Source organism: Rhinoraja longicauda, chromosome 9, assembly GCF_053455715.1.
Source record: "Rhinoraja longicauda isolate Sanriku21f chromosome 9, sRhiLon1.1, whole genome shotgun sequence".
In the NCBI taxonomy this organism is placed as follows: domain Eukaryota; kingdom Metazoa; phylum Chordata; class Chondrichthyes; order Rajiformes; family Arhynchobatidae; genus Rhinoraja; species Rhinoraja longicauda.
Genome location: NC_135961.1, coordinates 26483564 through 26493855, shown reverse-complemented (window position 1 = coordinate 26493855; position 10292 = coordinate 26483564). Strand labels below are relative to the sequence as shown.

Below are 10292 nucleotides of genomic sequence, written 5' to 3'. Positions count from 1 at the left end.
TGACCTGAAATGTTGCCTCAGCATATCCTTCAGCATTGCTGCTTGGCCTGCTGTGTTACTCCAGCACTTTGTATTCTATGTTAAGTGGTGTATCTGGAAGTGAATGGAGCTGGTAAATTTGATCCTAGGTATATTTAAAGGTTGAGAAAATTCTTTGATCCACTTCTAAATTTAAAATAATATTTCATTACATTTATAAATTCTACTTGAATATTACAAACATAAACTGTACAAACAATAAAATTGATTTTCCACTTTAATTCATGTAATGCTTGTTGTAATAGAGAACATTGTTATAATACATCCAAGATAGTTTCATTGAATATGAATAACTTTCAACCTATTTTAATGATATCCTGCCTTTTCAATAAGCCAGATTTCAAAACGCATAATGTATTTAAATAAAACATAACTGGGAGTAGCAAGAGGCTTTCATGTGTGTAGCTTTAAAAAAACTTCAACTGTATTTTTATTCCAAATTACCACAGAATTTATTCAGTGTTTCAGTAAACCTATAATCTCTATTATGTGTATTTATACAGCACAACAGATATTAGGAAATGTGAAGAATGATCAGTGCAAATATGAATTACCATATCAAATGGCATACCAATAGTATTTCACTGCTGGCTCAGAGCAGTTTAAAATTGTACCTTAATACAAACATTTTCTCTATTACAACGTTACATAAGTAGGCTTCTGAAATTATACATTTAACATATAGAATGCTCCATTTCATACCTACTATAGTATTATACACAAAATCAAAATTAGCACAAACAAAATAAGTAATTCATTGGTCATCCAAAATGTCATCTCATGACCTGTAACATGTTATAATGATTTTATTTTTAAAGTAAAAGTTTATTCTCCATGTCACTGAACTTGCACTTATGACTAGGGACCAAAACCATCTGCTATGTAACATGGAATTTCTCTCCCCCCACCCCAAATATAAATAATTATATTGTTATGCTTTTCATGTCAACTTTTCATTCTTTACATTTATTAACTGAATAAGTGACTAATGCAAAATGTCATAATATATTGCAATAATAGGACAGCAAGGTTAACATACTATCCTTTACATATTTCACTTTAAAATTGCACAAAAATATTTATACATATCCAGTGAAATTTAAAAATTGAGTTTACAATTCTGTGCAGAAAAGTTAAAACCTTCTGGTTCAGAGAGACTGGTAAACTACGACTGGCTCAGTTGTTTAGAAAATAAAGTTAACTGACCTTAACCAAGTAAAAAATAAACTCTCAATGGCTGTCAGAAAATGGAAACTATAATTCAATTATGTATTTTTTACTCTAGTGATTTTGCAAACTCAGCGTAATCAATGTATCCATCATTATTTTTATCATCATCCCTTAAAACATCATCAATCAAGCTAACAATTTCCTCTTCATTCATGGGTTGTCCGTGGCCACCACTTTCCTGCACAGAAAGACAACACAAATCAGACAAGATGTTGTGTGTGAAAACCATACTATAAAAATAAATTACTCCAATGCTTAAACAGTGTAACATTTTAATTGAGATTAGCGTTATGACTATCAACAATGACGTATTTAATGGTTCTACCTCATAACCAATTCTGTGGATGAATTCTTTCCCTTTACAGATGTTAACTAATGAGCTCATTTTGCTTTTGTTTCATTAATTTATCATTTGTAGGCAATTACTTTAAGTGTCTTATCATTTATAATTTCAATATAAAACACGATAAAATATTAATTACAATGGTCAAAAGGTCTATTGTAAATCATGGGTGGGGGGTTATGGTGTTCTTTATTGCCGTCTATCCACTATAACCGAGTACGGTATCATCATTGTATTTACTAGAAACAAACAACTGCAGATGCTGGTTAATACACAGGACACAAACAGGTGGAGCTACTCAGCAGGTCAGACAGAATCACTGGCGAACACAGATAGGTGACGTTTTTGGTCAGGACCCTTTCTCAGACTGATTCAGTCTGCTAACTTCTCCAGCATATTGCGTCGTTTCACCTTGGAACTATGTGCCAATGCCGCTGGTCTGCACCATCGAGCCATTTTTCACCAGCTGTCACACACTTTGGATGACGGGGCTTTTGTTGCAGCTCACGTTGTAGTCCCTGGGGACAGAGCTATCTTCGTGCCACTGCTACACACGCTCAGTCATCGTGGGGCTCCCTCCCCTCCCACCAGCTGCTGCTTCTTCCTGTCGCTTTGTCCTCCTCCCATGACTGTCCACTCCGCCTCCTCCAGTCTCCCTCATAGTGGCCGACATCTTCCAAGGTGGTGTATGTTGGCGACTCCAGAGGAGAAAGAGGAGGCAGCGGAGGTAGAGGGGCTGGAAAGAGTGGACAAGCCCACAGAAGGTGGTGGTGGGGGTCGAGGCAGAGTGGACAAAAGTCAGGAGGGGGCAGCAGCAGTGGGAGGGGGGGTCGAGTGGACAAAGCAAAGCCAATAGGAAGTAGTGGCATCTGGTAAGTAGGGAATGGGGAGTGAGCCACATTTTGACCGAGCATGTCCTGTCAAGGATTACAACAGGAGCCACAACAAAAGCTGCATCAGCCAGACGGCATGGGCTGCTGGTGAAGAAGGGCTCGCTGGTACACCTTGCGAGGTGGGCATGGCAGTATCAGTAGGTCTGTCCAAAATAACCAAAATCCATTATATGGTGCTCGGTTAAAATTGAGGTTTACTGTACCAGTTTCCAATCAGTATAATGTTCATCAGCTAAGCCAGAGATAATTGATGAAAGCTTAATATTTACCTCTTTGTGTACATGTGTAATGGCTGAAATTAGTTCCAATCCATCAAGCAGATTATTCCCATCATAATCATGCATTTTAAAGTAATGAAGTTGAAGTTCTTGTGGCGTCATCTCAGATTCTGGTTTGTCTATCACACCATCTAAATGCTCCATTATATGACTGCAAAATTAATGAAACTTGATTTGTTACAAATATTGCATCCATTTAAAATAGGATGACTTAACAACATATTTATTGTGGGAAAGATTGATAATAGTTCCGGAGCCAACCTTAAAATGAAAGATACACTGCAAACAAATAGCTCTGTGGACTACAACAAAACATTTTCAAATATCGCAGAAATACCAATATTTCATCAGGAGACCCAAGGTATGGACTTCCAATAATACATTAGCAATACCTTCATCATAGAAAAGCAAAGGAAATAATATTTTCCACCTCCCAATACCTATTTATCATCCTTCCAGTTACTTCAGCCAAGCAGTCAGGACAATGTTAATAGAGGTGGAACATTACAAAGCTTAATTAATAGCCACAATGCAAATCCTACGAAGCTAAATATTTAGATAAGAGGCACTGACAATATTCAATAGGTATGTTTAAAATAAAATTCAAAAATGATTCGCATCCAAATATCTGACATTTGAGTTTCCCCCCCAAAAATGTTATAAAGTAGTCGTTTGTTCAGGTTTTAAAAGTTCAAATTCTTTTTTTAAATTGAAACAAGTCCTCATGTCGCAACTTGGTTTGGATAAAAATAAAGATTACAAATCCAAAGATCCAATTAATCACAGAAACATTTACAAGAAAAAAACTGGAAAAAAACAGTTGACCCAATCATTTTTAAAACAGCATTTAAGCTATTTTAACCTGAACAATAAAGTTAATTTATTTGGGTGAGTGATAATTGAACTTGAATTTAATATAAAGTGTGGGATAGTGTCTCCCCTGTATTTAAGGGGGAAACAAAGTTAGCAGTCCCTTTTCCTGTGTTCCTAGGAAAAGGGACTGCTAACTTTGTTTCCCCCTTAAATACAGGGGAGACACTATATTGGAGTCCAACTTTTACTTTTACTATGTTTAACAAGGAACTGTAGATGCTGCTTTACAAAATAAGACGCAGTGCTGGAGTAATTCAGCAAGTCAGACAGCATCTCTGGAGAACCTGAATAGATGACATTTTGGGTTAGCTCTGAAGAAGGGCCTCGACCCAAAATGCGACCTATCCATGTTCGTCAGAGATGCTGCTTGACCCGAATTACTCCAGCACGTTGTGTCTTTTTTTCCCCACTTTTACTATTCTGGCATTTGCGTGCTGCTAGAGGGAGTGAAGTTTCAGCAAACTTCATAAGATTTGATATGTTCTCATTCGGTGATGGCCAAGATATCTGGTGCCCTAGGGACTAAATATCTGCAACAATCATGCATTAAAATGGAAAATGCAGCAAAGTTCAAAATGTGCCTGCTATGCTTCAGGACAATTATAAAGTGCCTGTGACCTTGGCTTTACATCAACAAATCCTTATCAAGACTGAGCAGCAGTCCTGTTCCTTGTCTGCTTATATAAGGCATGGAAATTGAACGGGGACAAGAAGAATGGGAGAAGCAAATTATTTAAGTCATTACATCAAAACAAATTGCAAAGTTCCAACTTATTGCACGCTTCTTAAAAGTAAAAAATTGTTACATTTAGGCACAACTAGTAAATTAGAAAGGAATTACAATGAGAGAAAACTGCTTTAGTTTAACATATTTGACCTAATTGCAGAAAGCAAGATACGTACTCTTTATCTTGAACAAGGTTCTTATCCAGACGAATGTTTGGTCGATGACCCTCAGTAATTTCAGAATCATGTGGTGGATGCGCTTGAGATCGAACTGACAACAGGTGATGCCTGCCTGACAGTACAAGACACACAAACCCTATGAAGCAACTCCTTGCAATTCTATTGCTGTATTCCATGACAAACCTGCATAAAAATGGAGATGATTTCAATAAGGGACATTAAATAATTGAAATGTAATATTTCCTCATAACAAAGATGGTGCTATCTTCCATAGTCCCATCTATTCTACATTCTTTCACTAATCCTGCAATTTAATCTCCTTTGCATTCACCAACTCCCAATTCTCCTCCGCTTCACCTACACTCAGAGCAATTTGCAATAACCATTTTACAAAAAAACAAAAGCTGGCCAGGCAGCATCTCTGGAGATCATGGATGGGTGGCATTTCTGCTCAGGACCCTTCTTCAAACTGAGCTAGTAATAACTGAAAATACAATGTTTACTGGCTGATGATGTCAACAAACATGCTACCTGACCTGCTGAGTTCCTCCAGCACTTTGTGTCCCTTTATACAAAAAGGACACAAAAGCGCTGGAGGAACTCAGCATGTCAGGTAGCGCATGCGAGCATCTCTGGAGAACACAGATCTGGTTGAAGAAACATAGTGTCCCAACCCTTTAAATTACTCCAACATTTTGGTTAATAATTGAGTCTGTTATGGGGGTTGGCTTAGTTCCAAAGTGCCTTTACCACGGCGATGCTGCCGGTACAGCTATCCTAGTTACCCCACTGCCACCCACAGAGGCCACTAGCTGATGCCCTGCATGAGGTGGGGCGATCAACTGAAGAAGGGTCACGAGCCGAAGCGTTGCCCATTCCTTCTCTCCAGAGATGCTGCCTGTTCCGCTGAATTACTCCATCTTTTGTGCCTATCTTTGAGCTGGGGCAATGCTCTGCAGTTCCTTTACTACAGTGATGCAGCATGTACAGTCCCCTGCATGAGCTGGTGCGATGCTCTGCAGACCCTTTACCACAGTGATGCTGCCTGTATAGTTACTGCCACAATTCACAATGGCCATCGGCTGATGCTCTGCAGTCCGCCGCACTCAGTGTGCCTGCGCTGCAATGAGCTGTCATCAGATGCCCCCCCCCGGTACACCCCAGCCCCTCTCCCATTGGCTTGCCCGCCCCATTGTCTATGACGCCAACAGCGCCGATTGGGGGAGAGGAGTGTCAGCCAGGGAATCCCCCGACGTCACACGCCAACCATACGCCACACGCCAACCCTACCCCACACGCCAACCCTACCCCACACGCCAACCCTACCCGACACGCCAACCATACCCCACACGCCAACCCTACCCCACACGCCAACCCTACCCCACACGCCAACCCTACCCCACACGCCAACCCTACCCCACACGCCAACCCTACGCCGCCGGGAGACGAAGATCCGGGCGCTCCTGCGCACATAACACAGCGATCAACACCCACACCCGGCACAGACCAACACACACACACACAAACTGTACAGCAGACCAACACGCACACACCCGGCACAGACCCACACACACACACGGCACAGACCCACACACACACACGGCACAGACCCACACACACACGGCACAGACCCACACACTGCACAGACCTACACACACGGCACAGACTTACACACGGCACAGACCCACACACACACACGGCACAGACCCACACCCGGCACAGACCCACACACACACAGCACAGACCCACACACACGGCACAGACCCACACCCGGCACAGACCCACACACACACAGCACAGACCCACACACGGCACAGACCCACACACACACAGCACAGACCCACACACACACAGCACAGACCCACACATGGCACAGACCCACACACACGGCACAGACCCACACACACGGCACAGACCCACACACACACAGCACAGACCCACACACACACACACACACGGCACAGACCCACACACACACACGGCACAGACCCACACCCGGCACAGACCCACACACGGCACAGACCCACACACGGCACAGACCCACACACGGCACAGACCCACACCCGGCACAGACCCACACACACAACACAGACACACACAACACACCCGGCACAGACCCACACACGGCACAGACCCACACACACACGGCACAGACCCACACACACACACGGCACAGACCCACACACACACACGGCACAGACCCACACACACAACACACACCCGGCACAGACCCACACACAACACAGACACACACGGCACAGACCCACAGACACACACACACGGCCGACACCCCCTTCCCCGGGGGGATGGTACTTTACGTCCCGCAACACTCGGGCGCCAGACGCGCTTCGTTGGGTCGCTGACCGTTGGTGCAAAGGACAGCGGCAGACGTGGTCGGCGCTGCAGAAGATGGCCGTGGCCGCAGCCTGGCCTCCATCCCCGGCCGCCCGAAACCGCTGCTACCGCCGCCCGGCCTCCATCACCCACCCCCCTCACCACCGGCCGCTTACCGCCTGTGGCCCCTCTGCCGCCCGCAGCTCCCGCCCACTCACTCGCCGTGACCGTTATATTCCGCCGGCAGCTCAGGCCCGCGCCACTCGCGGAGGAACCCCCATGGAACCCACGTGACCGCACCCGGCCGCTCACCGCCTGTCACCCCTCCGCCGCCCGTTATTATTCCGCCGGCCGCCCGCTCAGCCCCGCGTCCGCGTCACCCCAATGGAAGCCACGTGACCGCGCCCGGCGCCGCGCCCCGCCCCCCCGTCCCCCCCCGCCCCGCCCCCCCGTCCCGTCCCGCCCCGCCCCGCCCCTCCCCTCCCCTCCCCCCCCCCTCCCCCGCCGGGGCAGCGTGGCGGAGCTCGCCGCGTGCCACGTGTATGTGGCCCCTGCCGCCTGGTCCGTGATGTTACTCCAGAACTGTCGCCACTCATGCAAGTGAAGCTGCATTTGTAGAGAGTAATTCTCAGGAAGTGAAGCTGCATTTGTAGAATGAGCAATAAGATCATAAGAAATAGGAGCAGAAACTGACCTATCGAACCTGCTCGACCTCTAAATCCCATTCTGCCTTCTCCCCGTAACCTTTGACACCCTTATTAATCAAAAACCTATCAATCTCTGCTTTAAAAATACTCCAAGCCGGACTCCAATGCCGCCAGTTGCAATGAATTCATCAAAAATCACCACCCTCTGGCTAAAGAAATTCCTCCTCAATCCTCAGCAACTGCATTTGTAGCATGAGTAATAGAATTAATATCACAACGTGATGCTATCAGAACCTGGAATTCCTCTCCTCATTTTCATTTGTTTTCTTTACAAATTTATTTCAATTGTCTACTTGAATTAGTGGATTGCGCGTACGGTCGTAAGGTCAAAGTGCGTGACGCACGGAGTCGCTCAAGCCGTCAGGAGGACATGGCAGAACCTTTAGCGTACACTACCAATACATGCAACAGGTACATTCTTACCTTTACAAAGCCGCCAAAAGGCCAATTTTTGTGCTGTAAAAAACGAGGAAGAAACGAGGTGGAGGAAGAGGAACCAGGAGAAGGGCTGCTAAGCCCGTGGACGCAAGAAGCAGCTGGGAAGACATCTGGCCAGCCAGCAGGACAGGGGGAAACGCGGCCGGGAAGGGAGGCAGGAGAGCAAGGCCGAGAAGCAGAGGGCCGCCGACCGGGGCGAGAAGGAGGAGGAGGAAAGGACGGGGTTGAGCGAGCTGGGAGAGGGGCAGTGGGAAGAACCCGAGCCGAGGAGTCTGCAGGGGCAGAAGCAGTGAGCATTGGAGGTTGGCGACCCGCCTGAGGGTCAAGGGTCCAGGGAGGAAAAACCCGACGGCCTTGGAGGAGGAGGCGGTGGAAGACGAGCGGATTGTCAAGCCCGAAGAGGAGGTGGGGAGAGGCCGATCGGCAGCGGAGGCCGAGCAGCAGCGAGAGCTGGGCTGGGCGGGGCGTTGGGAGCCGAGGCAGAGGACCAGCCCACGGCTCTGCTCGGCAGCCCCAGCCTTGAGGTGTTGAGCGCCAGCCAAGTGGAAGCGGACCCCAACTGACGGAGATGGCGAGCGGGGAGAAGGGCTGGAGGGCCAGCAGCAGCAGCGAGGGGCCGAAGAGCTGCGAGGCGCGGCGCCTGGAGGGGCGAGGAGCGCAGGAACAGGGAGAGGTGTCGGGACACTCGGAGCGCCAGGATAGAGCCGGAAACATGCTGATGGTGCGGGTGAAGCCGAACTACAGCAAAGTGCGGCCGCAACATTGAACTGCAACAGCCTGTCATTAGGACTGGCGAACTGTTCCACAACAGAAGTCATTCCAAACATAAAATAGAAGAAAAAGACGAAGCAAAGAGGGCCTGCTGCACTGAAAGCCATAGTGAGTGCTTGCTTGCAGTACATGGCGTGCCCTCCAGTAGGCATTGTGTGGCAACAGTACGGGTCAGGGGCCGTGACCTCCCCTGCCCTGCAATCCCCCTATACACTGAAGGACTGAACAGCTTTAGCCATTTGGAGGAGAGATGTTCAAAGGTCAAGTGAAGAAACTTTTATTATCCTAAATTGCTCAGAGCTTGAGCTTGAATCATCTAAATCTATATGCTTTATGCAGAAAACAAAAGCTCTTCTGAATTGCTGAAACAAGAGAATGCAGATGCTAGAATCTGGTGCAACAGATCATCTTCAAAAAGGTCCCGGCCTGAAATGTGGCCTATCTGTTTTCCAGACATAATGCCTGACCCACTGAGTTACTCCAGCATTTTCTATCTATTTTATCCTCGTCCAGTGTTTATTGTTATACAAGTATGGTGAAGTACAGGTGCAGTGAAAACCTTGTTTGCAGCAGAATCATAGGCACAAAGGCTCATACATAATTTACGCACAATGCCCCTATCTGTTGCTGTATCCCAACTCCACTTCCCCCCACCATGCCTAGCTGGCTATGTGTACCTTTCCTGTTTCACCCTTCCCCGATTCACCAATCACATCTCGCTTGTCTCACCGTTCCCCCTCTCTATCTTCCATCTCCATTCTCAGTCATGATTTTGGGCTTTGACCCCAAACGTCGGCCATTACTTTTCGCCCACAGATGCTGCTCGACCTGCTGACTTCCTCCAGCAGATTGTTTCCCTCTGCTTTAAATCCCTTGAAGATTATGAGAAGAATGGAAGGCTATTGATATTGTAGAAACATAGAAACATAGTAAATAGTTGCAGGAGGAGGCCATTCGGCCCTTCGAGCCAGCACCACCATTCATTGTGATCATGGCTGATCATCCACAATCAGTAACCTGTGCCCAACTTCTCCCCATATCCCTTGATTCCACTAGCCCCCAGAGCTCTATCTCTTAAATTCATCCAGTGATTTGGCCTCCACTGCCCTCTGTGGCAGAGAATTCCACAAATTCACAACCCTGGGTGAAAAAGTTCCTTCTCACCTCAGTTTTAAATGGCCTCCCCTTTATTCTAAGACTGTGCCCCCTGGTTCTGGGACTCCCCCAACATTGGGAACATTTTTCCTGCATCTAGCTTGTCCAGTCCTTTTATAATTTTATATGTCTCTATAAGATCCCCTCTCATCTAAACTCCAGTGAATACAAGCCTAGTCTTTTCAATCTTTCCTCGTATGTCAGTCCCGCCATCCCAGGGATCAATCTCGTGAACCTTCGCTGCACTGCCTCAATTACAAGGATGTCCTTCCTCAAATTAGGAGACCAAAACTGTACACAATACTCCAGATGTGGTCTTACCAGG

The 10292-nt window shown here is 46.6% G+C and overlaps 1 protein-coding gene across 4 annotated transcripts; it reads right to left on the bottom strand.

Annotated features, from left to right (window-relative positions):
* Window positions 1-233: 233 nt before the first annotated feature.
* On the bottom strand, window positions 234-7312 carry mcfd2 (multiple coagulation factor deficiency 2, ER cargo receptor complex subunit). 4 transcript variants are annotated; one of them, XM_078405822.1, is made up of 4 exons: window positions 7209-7312; window positions 4560-4745; window positions 2775-2934; window positions 234-1447 (listed from the first exon to the last, which is right to left on the bottom strand). In XM_078405822.1, exons 2-4 carry the CDS (start codon window positions 4736-4738, stop codon window positions 1316-1318), a joined length of 471 nt encoding a protein of 156 aa, XP_078261948.1. In that variant the 5' UTR covers window positions 4739-4745; window positions 7209-7312; the 3' UTR covers window positions 234-1315. The 4 variants fall into 4 exon arrangements, with proteins under 4 accessions (XP_078261948.1, XP_078261951.1, XP_078261949.1 ...); XM_078405825.1 differs by lacking the exon at window positions 7209-7312 and adding an exon at window positions 7115-7207; XM_078405823.1 differs by lacking the exon at window positions 7209-7312 and adding an exon at window positions 7073-7204.
* Window positions 7313-10292: the final 2980 nt, after the last annotated feature.

What these genes read in the sequence shown, in the direction of transcription:
- mcfd2 (XM_078405822.1), bottom strand. Translation starts at nt 4,738, where the DNA reads ATGGAATACAGCAATAGAATTGCAAGGAGTTGCTTCATAGGGTTTGTG. An exon ending in AACCTTGTTCAAGATAAAGA is followed by an intron (nt 2,935 to 4,559) that starts GTACGTATCTTG and finishes TTAATTTTGCAG; the next exon opens with TCATATAATGGAGCATTTAG. An exon ending in TTACACATGTACACAAAGAG is followed by an intron (nt 1,448 to 2,774) that starts GTAAATATTAAG and finishes CTTTCTGTGCAG; the next exon opens with GAAAGTGGTGGCCACGGACA.